Source organism: Entelurus aequoreus, linkage group LG21 (assembly GCF_033978785.1).
Source record: "Entelurus aequoreus isolate RoL-2023_Sb linkage group LG21, RoL_Eaeq_v1.1, whole genome shotgun sequence".
In the NCBI taxonomy this organism is placed as follows: Eukaryota; Metazoa; Chordata; class Actinopteri; order Syngnathiformes; family Syngnathidae; genus Entelurus; species Entelurus aequoreus.
The window spans coordinates 26,036,912-26,052,608 of NC_084751.1; the positions used below are offsets into that span (position 1 = coordinate 26,036,912).

At 39.8% G+C, this 15,697-nt stretch overlaps 1 protein-coding gene across 8 annotated transcripts in view; it reads left to right on the plus strand.

The window, feature by feature from the left end:
- The window catches only part of LOC133638554 (probable E3 ubiquitin-protein ligase HERC1), a 122,101-nt gene that overhangs the window by 68,851 nt on the left and 37,553 nt on the right, over positions 1 to 15,697 (plus strand). For 7 of the 8 annotated variants that reach the window (XM_062031291.1, XM_062031295.1, XM_062031294.1 and 4 more), the window contains 6 exons: positions 2,643 to 2,807; positions 2,872 to 3,111; positions 3,187 to 3,270; positions 5,015 to 5,240; positions 5,326 to 5,611; positions 13,965 to 14,671. In XM_062031291.1, the coding sequence (XP_061887275.1) occupies positions 2,643 to 2,807; positions 2,872 to 3,111; positions 3,187 to 3,270; positions 5,015 to 5,240; positions 5,326 to 5,611; positions 13,965 to 14,671 (1,708 nt within the window). The remainder of the gene's footprint in view (positions 1 to 2,642; positions 2,808 to 2,871; positions 3,112 to 3,186; positions 3,271 to 5,014; positions 5,241 to 5,325; positions 5,612 to 13,964; positions 14,672 to 15,697) is intronic. The other variant, XM_062031296.1, reaches the window with a different exon arrangement.

Sequence of the window (15,697 nt, forward strand, 5' to 3'; positions counted from 1 at the left end):
GTGGCATTGCTGAGGTGCTATGGATGCCCAGGATGCTTCAATTCAAGTGCTCTAAAATCTCTAGAAGCGTCTGACTTGGGCTATGGAAAAGAAGCACTGGACAGTTGCAGAGTGGTCCAGAGTCCTGTTTTCAGACGAAAGCAAGTTTTGTATTTCATTTGGAAGTCAAGGCGCTAGAGTCTCGAGGAAGGCTGGAGAGGAGCAAAATCCAAGTTGCTTGAAATCCAGTGTGAAGTTCCCACAGTCAGCAATGGTTTGGGGAGCCATGTAAGCTGCTGGTGTTGTTCCACTGTGTTTCATCAAGTCCAGTCAATGCAGCTGTGTACCAAGAGATTTTAGAGCACTACATGCTTCCATCTGTTGAAAAGCTCAATGGAGATGATGATTTCATTTTTCAGCATGATTTGGCACCTGCCCACAGTGCCAAAACCACCAGTAACTGGTGTACTGACCATGGCATTACTGTCCTCGATTGGCCTGCTAACTCCCCTGACCTGAACCCCATAGAGAATTTGTGGGGTATTGTGAAGAAGAAGCTGAAAGACATCAGACCCAATAATGCAAATGAGCTAAAGGCCGCTATTGAAGCATCCTGGGCATTCATAACACCTCAGCAATGCCACAGGCTGATTGCCTCCATGCCACGCCGCATTGATGGCAGTAATCCGTGCAAAAGGATTCCCAACCAAGTACTGAGTGGCATTAATTGACATTTTCAAATGTTTGATTTTGTTTTGCTGTTATAAATCTTTTTTTTTAACTTGGTCTGAGGAAATATTCTAATTTTTTGAGATGGGATTTTTGAGTTTTCTTAAGCTGTATGCCATAATCAGCAATATTAAAATAATAAAAGGATTGCAATATTTTAGTTGATGTGTAATGAATCCAGAATGTATGACATTTTAGTTTTTTTAATTGCATTACAGAAAATAAAGAACTCTATCACAATATTCAAATTTTCTGAGACAGTCCTGTATTAACACTTAAGTGTGACATGCAGTGACATAAATGCTGCTAAAAGCAAGTTCATGCAGCTACGTATCAATCGGCAAGTGTGCAGGTGTACCTAATGATGTGACCACTTGAATCTATATATGTTTATGAAGTTTATTTTTGACCGTGTCTGGGGAAAAAAATAACACTGTCGACTTCAAGATATATATTTGAACAGTTCAAATAACAAAAAGTAGATAAATAATGATACTTTTGGAGAGGATAGGGTGTGGTTTCATTTGCAATTTTGGAACACCTCCAGATAGAGTCGTAAATCTTGCAGACAGACTTGAAAAACGGGTTATAAAAATGACTGGAGCAAAGTTTATGCAAAATTTACACCAAAGCATATCCAATACGTATTATCTTGACCACAGGCTCTTATTTACATTTTTGACCTCCGGGTCCAACTTTTCCACTACAGATGCGCCCAGGGCCCACTCAAATATTAACACTGAATTCGTAATCCTACTCTTGATTTTAATTGTATTCAATAATTATATCTAACCTATTTACAGTTTACAACCTTGTCAAATGATATGAGACCCCCGTGTTAATCATAAAGGTTATTATTTATTTAACACAAAAATCTTTGGCTTGGGTCAGGCTGATTAGAAAAATAAGTACTAACCAAATATACCGCAGAAAAAGGGACCAATAACTGTTACAAATATAAATGTAATAATGTTGTGTTGATATAGATAAACAAAAATGAATATGTTTCTTAACTAAACTGTCAATAAAAATCAAAGTGCAAATGAAAATAAAGCTTCACCACTTTAGTCATAATTTTTTGGGCCTAAGAAACTTTTATGACTTTAGCTCCAGACTTCTTCCGTTTGTTTGAAATTGTCATTACTGCAACAAGTGGTGAAAAAGTGTATTACAACTGAGTACTGATGCAGCCCACATGGACCACAGCTGAGAAACTTTTTTTTTTTCCAGCCCTGTAAGGGGCTCCTGCAGCCCAACAAAGGTCTAGAAACACTGGTCTAGACCTTAAAGAAGAGTTTTAAAAATGTAGGTTAAAATCATCGTAGGTCGTCCCCTTTAAGCCTGAAAGACTAATACCCTAAATGAAAATAATAAAGATCCTTTAGTTGGTACAAATAACATTTAAAGTTGAAAGGCTAAATTGGGGGATTGAGCAGAATTTTATTTGTAGGCCCCTCACAACAACATCCTCACATTTTTACACTATTTTTATTTGTGTGAAACAATTTTTATACTGTTTTACTTAAATTTTATTTGAGCAACCCTGGATAGATGGCAATTAGGTAGCCATCAATAATTGTGTGAGCTTGAAAGAAGTCTGTATAAATATTTCTTAAATTTGAGAAGTCAGTTTTTGGCGGGTCAAGACGAAAAAACTTGGCGGGTCAGATTTGATCCACAGGCCCCACATTAGACACTCCTGATCTACAGTATGTCACGCGAGTGAGTACACCTCCTCACATTTGAACAACCACTTCGGGAGACGGTATCGGGGCCAAATCCGGATGTGTAGTGACACCTTACCGGCCCCCGATCCGCTAGTTGAATAGCCCTGGTGTACAGTGTGTAGTTTAATTTCTATAAAAGTTAAACTCAGTGTTCTGATGCATCTGGTTGATGAAAGTATTTTTCATCCTATCTATTATCTTTTTCAGAATCCTGGTAGCGAGGAATGTATTCCCATCGGAGATTTCTCCTTTGACCCACATAAGCTCATTTGCTGCTCCTTGGAGAGCGGCAACGTCCTCTCACACGGCACCGGAGGGAAAGGTTATGGCCTTGCCACCACTGCCATCACCTCTGGATGCTTCATATGGAAGGTAAAGTTCCTCTAAGTCTAATTGCATTTTGTGATTTTCAACCCACATCCCTCCCTCCCCGCAGTTCAACATCACCAAAGAAAACCGAGGCAACGAGGGCACATGCGTTGGTGTGTCGCGCTGGCCCGTACGGGATTACAACCATCACACCACCACCGACATGTGGTTGTATCGCGCCTACAGCGGCAACCTGTACCATGGCGGGGAGCTGGTGCGCACACATCCTTCCTTCACGCAGGGTGACACCATCACATGCATCCTAGACATGGAGGCTCATACCGTGTCTTTTGCTAAAAACGACAAGGTCTGGATTTGATGTATTTTTTGCATTTAGCGGTGCCTGAATGGATTCTTAAAGAAAACATTTTTTTTATGTCAGGAGCCCAAATTGGCATTTGAAGGTGTGGTTGCCTCAGAGCTTTACCCTTGTGTGTTGTTCTATAGCAGCAATCCTGGAGAGAAGGTAACTAATACAGCTTTTTTTAATATCATCTTGTACGCTCCATGTAAAATCCCCAAATGTTATCCAGTGTCTTAGGTACAATGTCTATATCGCAATTTACCACCTGGATATTATGAGAACCTTAACAAAGGCGGGATGTTGCTTTGGTGTATGGGAATAACGAAAAGACGGGACCATTTTTTACACTTGTGTTGAAAGCTATTGTCAATCAACGTCGCTGTCTAATTAAGTATTTCCAAATGTCGTAAGGGTTTTCGTTATATATTTATTTTTTTCCGAAAAAAGATTGCATAAAAAATATATTTTTATTAAAAAGAAGGTACATTTTCAAACATTTTGGAGATACATGTTTTTCATTGGGCAGTATTTTTTTATGGAAATGTAAAATGTTGTGTTATGTATAGAATGTAGATGATGTAGAATCAACAGTGCCTCTGCTGTTTGCAGCCAAATAGTGCGAGCAATCGTCAGTTTAAACTGCGTTGACCAAATTTTTACTTAACAATTACTTAACAGCTAATCGATTACTTTGCCTATTGTTATTAAAGATTGAAAATATTAAATAATAAAGCATGTTTTACATCTGTTTTACCCTGTATATAACCAATTAGCTTGAGAATAGTATTATATAGTCATATTATCTTTTACTATCTTTTACTTTTACTAACAGCGTCACATTTCCTACAAAGCTAACATTTTTGTGTGCTTCAAACTGTCTGACTGTATTGCAATGATTTATTTACATATTGAGTATTCTACAGTTAATACAGTTAAAATAACTTAATTGTTTCTTGATTAGGGTTTATAAATAAAAAAAGTTTGTATATTCAAGCAAATTTCTCTATAGGAAACAATGTAAATATGAATAATGGGTTTCAGCCTTGATAAAAGTCCATATTTCAGTAAAAGATTGTATAACTTGAACACAATATATGCTGCTATACTGTACCGTGTATGAAACAAACATAACAAGGGGGTGATGTATCAACTTTCTATTTAATAACAAAATCATAACAACAACTAGCTAAACTGTCCTCCTTGTGCTCAGCCACCCTTCTGACACACACACACACACACACACACACACACACACACACACACACACACACACACACACACACACACACACACACACACACACACACACACACACACACACACACACACACACACACACACACACACTGTCAGTAGTCTTTTGGTGCACCTACAGTTTGAAATCACAAAACTCCTTAACTTTAACAGTAAGGTCGCTACAGTGATTATGAATAAATAGTAAATCCACATTTTACTTTGTCGGTTAATCTTTTCGGCATGCAGCGGAAAGGACAGGCAGTGTTGACAATGCTGTGTGTACTTCCTGAATGTTTCAAACCACACTTTGCTTTCTTTCGACTCAAAACTTTAAAAATGTTGTAAAAAGTCTGAGAAAACATTTTAAAATTATACAAAGTAGCACATAGCAGAGTAACAGGAGCACTGCTGTGCTGACTGAATGAGCACTGGATATCAATCAGTTCATATGTTCATGCGTTCATACACTAAGACAAGGTTCGTACATCTAAGCATATTTTTATTCGGTTTGTGGTTCGTAAATTTAAAAATTTGTACAAGGAGTGGTTCTTAATTTGAGGTTCCAGTGTATATTATTTTTTCTGTGCTAAATGTGCAAGACGACTATCACACACCGCAATTGAATTCAAGAAAACAAATTCTCAATATCAGTCTTGTGCATTCCTCACAGGTGACCCTACGTGACCTGCAGATGCGAGGCATGCCCAGTAACCTCCTTCCCGGCGAGCCACTGTGCAGCCCTCAGAGCACTACCCTCATCGAGTCCGCTGTGCAGCTCCTCAGGAGGCTCCACCAGTGCGACCAGTGGACCTCGCACATCAACCAGTACATTCAAACCCGACTGGACCTCATTGGTCCCCTGCTGAAAGAGGAGGATGTCGGAGGCTTTTCCCCAGGTCAGTCCCTAACAGAGTCTCAAAGGAGTTCTTGGTCAGGTTTAGGAATCAAAACATACAAGTTTAGTTTTTTTTTTTTTTTCAGACTATACAGCTACAGGCCTCAGTTCTTCGGAGAAGGAAGAATCCGCAGGAGACGACTCGAGCGATTTGCCGACTCATCACAGCCTCCTATCAGAGGCCAAGCTGGCTGCTCTGTGCACAGAAGTGTGGCCGGTTCTGGCGCTGATCGGAGGTGTGGATGGCGGTCTGCGAGCTGGGGGGTCCTGTCTGCATAAACCCAGCGGGCGCAGAGCCGTCCTGCTGGGGGTCCTGAGAGAAAGAAGCTCTCTGGCCAAGCTTCAGTGGGAAGAGGCGGACCTCTCTATAAAGTAAGCAGAATAAACGTTAGCCTAATTTTGTATGAACCAGAGATTGTTATTTATAGATAACATACCGTATTTTTAGTAGTATAGAGCACACCGGATATAAGCCGAACCCACAACATTTTAGAAGAAAAATATATTGTTCCATGTATTAGCCACACTAGACTATAAGCCGCAGATATATACGTTGTGAAATGAGTTATTTCACAACGTAAATGATTATTTACCTACCCTAATTGTTTCCAAACGGTGCCTGTAACACGGGAGTAAAACGACTAATGAAACAAAACAGGTCATTCTCATGGACCCACTAGCTGCGAAAGCTAGCTCTCCAATTGGCTAAACAGACTCAATAACTCCACGGTGACGTTTTGGAATTTACAAAACTGGAACAATACAAACGTAATGCCATTGTACAAACTCTGTTTCCATATGAGTTAAGAAATTATGTTAGATGTAAATATAAACGGAATACAATGATTTGCAAATCATTTTCAACCCATATTCAGTTGAATATGCTACGAAGACAACATATTTGATGTTCAAACTGATAAACTTTTTTTTTTTGCAAATAATCATTAACTTTAGAATTTGATGCCAGCAACACGTGACAAAGAAGTTGGGGAAGGTGGCAATAAATACTGATAAAGTTGAGGAATGCTCATCAAACACTTAGGGAACAGGTGGGTGCCATGATTGGGTATAAAAGTAGATTCCATGAAATGCTCAGTCATTCACAAACAAGGGTGGGGCAAGGGTTACCACTTTTTCAACAAATGCGTGAGCAAATTGTTGAACAGTTTAAGAAAAAACCTTTTTCAACCAGCTATTGCAAGGAATTTAGGGATTTCACCATCTACGGTCTGTAATATCATCAAAGGGTTCAGAGAATCTGGAGAAATCACTGCACGTAAGCAGCTAAGCCCGTGACCTTCGATCCCTCAGGCTGTACTGCATCAACAAGCGACATCAGTGTGTAAAGGATATCACCACATGGGCTCAGGAACACTTCAGAAACCCACTGTCAGTAACTACAGTTGGTCGCTACATCTGTAAGTGCAAGTTAAAACTCTCATATGCAAGGCGAAAACCGTTTATCAACAACACCCAGAAAAGCCGTCGGCTTCGCTGGGCCTGAGCTCATCTAAGATGGACTGATACAAAGTGGAAAAGTGTTCTGTGGTCTGATGAGTCCACATTTCAAATTGTTTTTGGAAACTGTGGACGTCGTGTCCTCCGGACCAAAGAGGAAAAGAACCATCCGGATTGTTATAGGCGCAAAGTTGAAAAGCCAGCATCTGTGATGGTATGGGGGTGTATTAGTGCCCAAGACATGGGTAACTTACACATCTGTGAAGGCGCCATTAATGCTGAAAGGTACATACAGGTTTTGGAGCAACATATGTTGCCATCCAAGCAACGTTACCATGGACGCCCCTGCTTATTTCAGCAAGACAATGCCAAACCACGTGTTACATCAACGTGGCTTCATAGTAAAAGAGTGCGGGTACTAGACTGGCCTGCCTGTAGTCCAGACCTGTCTCCCATTGAAAATGTGTGGCGCATTATGAAGCCTAAAATACCACAACAGAGACCCCCGGACTGTTGAACAACTTAAGCTGTACATCAAGCAAGAATGGGAAAGAATTCCACCTGAGAAGCTTAAAAAATGTGTCTCTTCAGTTCCCAAACGTTTACTGAGTGTTGTTAAAAGGAAAGGCCATGTAACACAGTGGTGAACATGCCCTTTCCCAACTACTTTGGCACATGTTGCAGCCATAAAATTCTAAGTGAATTATTTGCAAAAAAAAAAAAAAGTTTATGAGTTTGAACATCAAATATAAATGATAAATAATGATAAATGGGTTATACTTGTATAGCGCTTTTCTACCTTCATGGTACTCAAAGCGCTTTGACAGTATTTCCACATTCACCCATTCACACACACATTCACACACTGATGGCGGGAGCTGCCATGCAAGGCTCTAACCAGCAGCCATCAGGAGCTAGGGGGAAGTGTCTTGCCCAAGGACACAACGGACGTGACTAGGATGGTAGAAGTTGGGGATTGAACCCCAGTAACCAGCAACACTCCGATTGCTGACACGGCCACTCTACCAACTTCGCCACGCCACGTCCCTTATATCCTGTCTTTGTCTTTATCCTGTCTTTGTAGTGCATTTAATTGAATATGGGTTCAAAAGGATTTGCAAATCATTGTATTCCGTTTATATTTACATCTAACACAATTTCCCAACTCATATGGAACCGGGTTTGTAAGTTAATAAAACTAACACAGACTCTCGTAAACATGTTAGCATATTAGCTAATGCTATCAACGCTAGCTTGATTAAATAATGATAGCACATACAAATATGCATGAAAACGCTCCTACAGACATCACACATGGGACGGTCTAGTAAGTAAAAATAGTTGTATTTATATTTTAAAACTTACAAATTTTGCTTGGAGTGATAAAGGAATAATCCATACAAGTAGGACCACTATGGAAGACAGAACGGCACTTGTAGGCGTTAACCTCGCAGCACTGTCCTGCATTGTGCAAACTCGTCCAAAAGATGGCACCATAGAACAAGCAATAACAAATATTTTCAGTGTCTCAACAAAAAAATATTTTTGGGATTCAAAACATTATGGCTGCTAATGAAGAAAAACCTATAAATTAGCCGCACCATTTTGTAAGCTGCAGGGTTCAAGGCATAGGGAAAAAGTTGCGGCTTATAGTGCGGAATTTACGGTAAATGTAGCCTGAAATTTTTTATCTAATCATTTTCACATCCAAATATTTGCACCGGTTTTATCAAAGTAAACTAATCCAGTCTACTGATTTTTGTTGACAAATATTAGGATGTTGGCATGCCAGCAACTGATGTGTTAGCTTGTGACTTAATCCACTTTCTACCAATGTGTGCTGTGCAGTATTCAAGTTTTTACAACTTAATTACATACATTTATTGTTCCTTTTGCTTCCACATTTTTGTTTGGATTCCTACAGCAAAGTGTCGGCCTTGAATTGACCGTGACTTGTGCTGGTTGCTATCACGTAGTGAAACCCATGTTTCCATTGCTTTAAGACGTCACAACACCACCCTAAAGGTCCCACTCTTTCTCAACCATTGTAATCCACTTTTTTCCATTTACACTGTAAAGCATATAAAGAAAAACTAAATGATCAGACTTACTTCCATGTCTATAGCTGACGTACATGTTGTTAGCAGAGCTCCAGTCTTTATTCTACGATGTGTAGCAAAGCCTGCTTTTTGAGAGCCTTTTCTCTCAAAAGTAAAGCAAACAGGCAAGAAAGATTAGAGAGATGTTTTTATTGCTAGAACATCAGTAAAAATTAGATTTTCCAAAACAGGGAACGTTTAAACAGAACACATTCCAGGTGAATAAATGAAATTCTAGACCATAGGTTTTCAAAGTTTGGCACAATACATGACTGTTTACACTGCAGGCCAAAGTGGTCCAAATAAGATTTTTTCGAAATCTGTTTTTTTTTACAGCTGACTGTTAACACTGCAAGTAAGATGGGATCTTTATCAGACTCCAGTGTAAACACGCACAGGCCCCAATGTGGCCTCGATGTCACTTGCATGCGCAGTTTGATAAAGTGAAAATTAAGAAAGTTAACCAGATTCCATAAATGAACAAGGGGATTCGCTACTTCTACTATAAAATAAAAGGCGCCACACATTAAACAATTTTTTAAGGTGTTTAAGCTTCTTTTTTTTTTCGTTAATGTAAATTAAAGTGATATAATGTATGAATGTATATACAGTCATGGTCAATAGTTTACACTTGTAAAGAGCATAATGTCATGGCTGTCTTGAGTTTCCAATACATTCTACAACTCTTATTTTTTTGTGACAGAGTGATTGGAGCACATACTTGTTGGTCACAAAAAACATTCATGAAATTTGGTTCTTTTATGAATTTATTTTGGGTCTACTGAAAATGTGACCGAATCTGCTGGGTCAAAAGTATACATACAGCGATGTTAATATTTGGTTACATGTCCCTTGGCAAGTTTCACTGCAATAAGGCACTTTTGGTAGCCATCCACAAGCTTCTGGCAAGCTTCTGGTTGCATTTTTGACCACCACTCTTGACAAAATTGGTGCAGTTCAGCTAAATTTGTTGGTTTTCTGACATGGACATGTTTCTTCAGCATTGTCCACATGTTCTCAATGGGGTTTAAGTCAGGACTTTGGGAAGGCCATTCTAAAACCTTAATTCTAGCCTGATTAAGCCATTATTTTAACACTTTTGACGTGTGTTTGGGGTCATTGTCCCAACTGCGCCCAAGACCCAACCTCCGGGCTGATGATTTTAGGTTGTCCTGAAGAATTTGGAGGTAATCCTCCTTTTTCAGTGTACCATTTACTCTCTGTAAAGCACCAGTTCTATTGGCAGCAAAACAGGCCCAGAGCATAATGCTACCACCACCATGCTTGACGGTAGGGTGGTGTTCCTGGGATTAAAGGCCTCACCTTTTCTCCTCCAAACATATTGCTTGGTATTGTGGCCAAACAGCTACATTTTTGTTTCATCTCAATCAATCAATCAATCAATGTTTATTTATATAGCCCTAAATCACAAGTGTCTCAAAGGGCTGTACAAGCAACAACGACATCCTCGGTACAGAGCCCACATCTGACCACAGAACTTTCCTCCAGAAGGTCTTATCTTTGTCCATGTGATCAGCAGCAAACTTTTGATGAGCCTTAAGGTGTTGCTTCTGGAGCAAGGGCTTCCTTCTTGCATGGTAGCCTCTAAGTCCATGGCGATGCAAAACACGCTTGACTGTGGACACTGACACCTGTGTTCCAGCAGCTTCCAATTCATTGCAGACCTGCTTTTCGGTGGTTCTCGGTTGACTCTTGATCATCCTGACCAATTTTCTCTCAGCAGCAGGTGATAGCTTGAGTTTTCTTCCTGATCGTGGCAGTGACAAAACTGTGCCATGCAATTTATACTTACAAGCAATTGTCTGCACAGTTGCTCTTGGAACCTTAAGCTGCTTTGAAATGGCTCCAAGTGACTTTCCTGACTTGTTCAAGTCAATGATTTGTTTTTTCAGATCTGTGCTGAGGTCCTTTGACTTTCCCATTGTCGCGTTTGTAACCGAGTCTAATGACTGCATCACAGGAGCCCTATTTAAATGGGCTCAGAGAAGTCAACAGGTGTCGTCAATCATAATCACTCACATGAAGTTAAGAGGCGGTGCCATGAAGCTAATTTGATTTGATTGTAACTTTTCTACATCACCAAAATTGATAATGTATGTTGCTGTATGTTTACTTTTGACCCAGCAGATTTGGTCACATTTTCAGTAGACTCATAATAAATTCATAAAAGAACCAAACTTCATGAATGTTTTTTGTGACAAACAAGTACCGGTAGGTGCTCCAATCCCTCTATCACAAAAAAATAAGAGTTGTAGAATTTATTGGAAACTCAAGACAGCCAAGACATTATGTCCTTCACAAGTGTGTGTAAACTTTTTACCACGACTGTATATATAGTGTAATATCATTGGGGGGTTCTAATCATTTTATGGCCGTTAAGTAGAGGCAACACAGACAGCGTGGAGCTATGCTTTATTTTTCAACTCACTTATGTAAACAACTTATGCAATGTACGTAACATGTAAGCAAATAAGCCACTGCGTCAATTCTGGTCCTTCAACAATCGCTATTTCTTCTAAATCAAAATAGATGTTCATATATATACACAGTCTATTATTTGCGCACTATTGATAATGATGCACTGAAAACCGGATGTTGTGATAAAGTATCCACTTCCGCTGGCGGGCTGCGTCTTTCTCCGCGCACACGAATGACGTAGCTCGCTCAAAGCTGACGAAAAAGTCACATTCAGGTCGCGTTGCGTTTAGACTGAAGTCACATTTGAAAAGATCAGATTTCAATCGGATTTGGACTAACTACTGATGTGGTCAAAATCTGATGCGAAAAGATCAGATTTGAAACACTTTGGAGCATTTAAACTTGGCAAAAAAAATCAGATCTGTGTCACTTGAGGGGTGGCAGGCGTATTCGCAACACGCAGCAGTTACGTGGATTCTCATTGCTTCTTGCTCCTTCAGTTGTTAAGCCTTTGCTGTAGCTTCCCATGCCATCGGCACGTTTACTTTTTTTGTATTCTTGACTGATTATTTGAATAAATCATCCTTTCTTTTCTGCGCACTGCTTCCAGATGTCCATCTGCATCTTGTTGAAACGACCACCCCATAAACATGCGACCCCAAAATGACAGAAATCAGGGTGCTGAAACAGAACTAAACAACTAAGAAAATACCAAACTAAACATGACCCGGGCAACGGATCATGACACTTACTCCACTCAAGACGAAAAAAATGCATACTTCAAGAAGATTTTTTCATACAAGAAGTATTTTAATAATATCTGTTCTATGTGAAATAAACAAAACGTCATGAAAAAAAATACTAAAAAACACCAAAATGCATCAATTTAATTTGTTTTATACAGCCTCTCAAAGGGAAAATGCACTTTTTAAAAATGTTTGCCTATCGTTCACAATCATTATGGAAGACATGACGACAGATTAACTTTTTTTAATGCATTCTAAATATTAAATACATTCGATCAAAAGTCTGCTTACGATGGAGCCTATGGGAGCTGTTAAATTCTGCCAATAGAGCCCCTAAAAAAACATAGAAACACCTCCATTCGGGTTTTATATACATGATGTAAATATATATGTAATGTAGTAATGGGCATATTTATAATGACATTTAATATTTACGTATTTTGATCATTTTAAGCATTTGTGGCGCATTAATTAAAAAAACGCATCATGTTTGCTTTTTTTTTTCTTTATCACTGATTTCTGTTCACTGCAGACTTTATGAGAGCCAAACATGATAAAACATCAGTTACTGTACAAGGTCTGCTGCCATTAGGATGCCGACTGCTTGAGTTTTCATATATTCCCATTTAGATGAAACGTTTCTCATAATCATCGCAAAGAAACTGAGGGGCAGGGGGCGCTTTTCGTGTTGTTCTTGCCAGTTCCAAGTATTAAATGGCTGTCAAAGTGTCCCAACTTGTCAGATTACATCCTCACCCATCTACTTTTTAGGTGTGAGGCATGATTTATGATCTGTAATAAACTTACAGGGAGCAGGGCAGTGAGGAAACGGCAGACGATTCGATGATGTAAACATAGGCACACACGGAAGTGATTAAGTCGTCGCTATAAATAGTCTGTCGGTGTTAGAATAGAATAGAATAGAAAGTACTTTATTGATCCACTAATAATAACAATATCACAAAAACTTAGTTAATATTAAAATCACAAAACGTAAATAGGGTATTGTTGGCACTTTCTGAATGGTTAATTATCTGATTTTATGGGCGGAATAGTGCTCGTATTGGCTCTGCTGTAAGCGGACTTTTATTTACGTTTATTTAATATTTAGTATGCATAAGAAAAAAAATCCATCCGTCGTCATGTCTCTCATAATGATTGTGAATGATAGGAAAAATTCCAAAAAAAGTGCAGTTCCCCTTCAGGTCCTCTAGCAGCTCTGAAATTATAAAATGTTGTTGCTAAATAGACGATGTGTCCAATGTTTTTTATTGCTTACGGTCCAAAATGTGGACACACGTAGGACGGAGGAATCTCGTCTGTCCATCGTCTGTCTGTGCAGCTGTGCAGATCCTACAGCCGTGTCATTTTGTATGTCCTTTTGACACGTGTTAAATAAAATGCTAAATAGTGCTCGCAAAACAGTGATGAGTGTTGATAAATCAAAGTGCGCGTGCTAAATAATTATATTTGCATCTTCTCCTCCCAGTATTGTGGGTGTTTTGATAATCTGCATATACTTTGCACATTAATGAAGACAGACGCAAAATGGATTGCACGCCTTGTTCTAATAGACGCAATTCACTTTGCACACGTTCAGGAAATAATTTTTGTGTGTGCTATCAGGTTTGCATGTGTTTTAGTACATGCAACCATTTTAGTAAATCAGGCCCCAAGTGCATACATATTCCCTTCTTTGCTCTTGCAAAATGAAACACCAATGATATAGATTAGAAATTAACATGAAATCATGATTAATCGAAACTGATCCAACCCTGTGCTTAATCCGACTAAAAATCAGCACTAATGTTAAATTCTATTAGATGTGACTATTCTGTATAATTAATATCTGTTTTTCTTTTGTGAGTCACTCTTCTGATCTTTCTCATTTTTTTCTTTCCCTTCATACGTAAACTCATTAATCCATCCTGGTGTCCTTCGCTGTGTCTGTGGATTCTTGCCAATCCTTCCCAAATAACTAAGCTCCATGAATTCTTGGTCACCCAGTGACACGCCCATCATCTCGCTGGAGCCCTGTGACTCGTCCTGCTGCGACGTAGCCCGCATCGGAGGTCTCAAACCGGCGGTGCTTTTGGATCTGATTTATCTAATGGGCCTGCTGGAGGAGCGAGGCTGGCTCGGTGCACATTCGGCCAACGTACGAAAATTATCGGAGGAGGAGAACTTGGCGGAGGGCGAGACACAGTATAGTCTGGATGAGGACATGGCGGATGAGTTCAAGTGGTTGACGGATGAGGACAGGAAGTCGCCATCCTCGACAAAAGATATCATGAAGATCCACCAGGAGTCAACCCTGCAAACCAAATTCAACACCTTCGCCTCGGAGCTACGAGCAGTTCGAGTCTCCTATCTTCTCACCGGTGCCTTGAAATCCCTCGCCGTGATCTTCAGCTGCGAGAAGTTATCAGATTTGCTCTCAGTGCCCAAACCGGATTCCACCAGCGCCTCGACGAGTCCGATGTCGGACCAGGGTAAAGGTGAGGCCACCAGGCAATGGGATGAGAGTGCCGAGCTAAGGTCCGTGCTGCAGTACGTGGTGCAGAGCATGGTGAAGTGGGCGGTCCGACCATGTCCCATAAAACAGACGGTCTCTCTGGCTGACCTGGAGAGGGCTCAGGTCATGATCTATAAAGGGGCCCTGAGAGGACTGCTGGATAAAGAACACAAAGGTACCACCATCCATTAGTTTCGCTAATTTGCTTATTTTGAGTGTGAAGAGTATTTTATTTACTAGAACAGTGTTTTTCAAGGCACATTTTCTGCGTTGAAAAAATCCGGCGGCACACCACCAGCAGAAATCATTAAACGAAACTCAGTTGACAGTAAAAAGTTGTTTTGTTGGATATGACTTTTTAAACCATAACAACCATGCATCACTATAGCTCTTGTCTCAAAGTAGGTGTACTGTCACAACCTGTCACATCACGCCGTGACTTATTTTTAGTTTTTTGCTGTTTTCCTGTGTGTAGTGTTTTAGTTCTTGTCTTGCGCTCCTATTTTGGTGGCTTTTTCTCTTTTTTTTGTTGGTATTTTCCTGTAGCAGTTTCATGTCTTCTTTTGAGCGATATTTCCCGCATCTACTTTGTTTTAGCAATCAAGAATATTTCAGTTGTTTTTATCCTTCCTTTCATGTTCGGATGTACATTGTGGACGCCCGTCTTTGTTCCACAGTAAGTCTTTGCTGTTGTCCAGCATTCTGTTTTTTTTCCTTTGTAGCCAGTTCAGTTTTAGTTTTGTTCTGCATAGCCTTCCCTAAGCTGCAATGCCTTCTGTTAGGGGCACTCACCTTTTGTTTATTTTTGGTTTAAGCATTAGACACCTTTTTACCTGCACGCTGCCTCCCGCTGTTTCCGACATCTACAAAGCAATTAGCTACCGGCTGCCACCTACTGATATGGAAGAGTATTAGACGGTTACTCTGCCGAGCTCTAGACAGCACCGACTCTCAACAACAACACATAATTCTCAGACTATAATTAGTGGTTTGCAAAAAATATTTTTAACCCAAATAGGTGAAATTAGATAATCTACCACAGCACACCGGACAGTATGCCGTGGCACAGTGGTTGAAAAACACTGTACTAGAAAACAGTCTGAAAAAAGACAAGTCTTCTTATATCAGGGGTCGCAAGACATAACCGACAAGACTTGCTTTAAAAATGTTATTCAAAGAAGAATTTAACAAATTGGGTCGT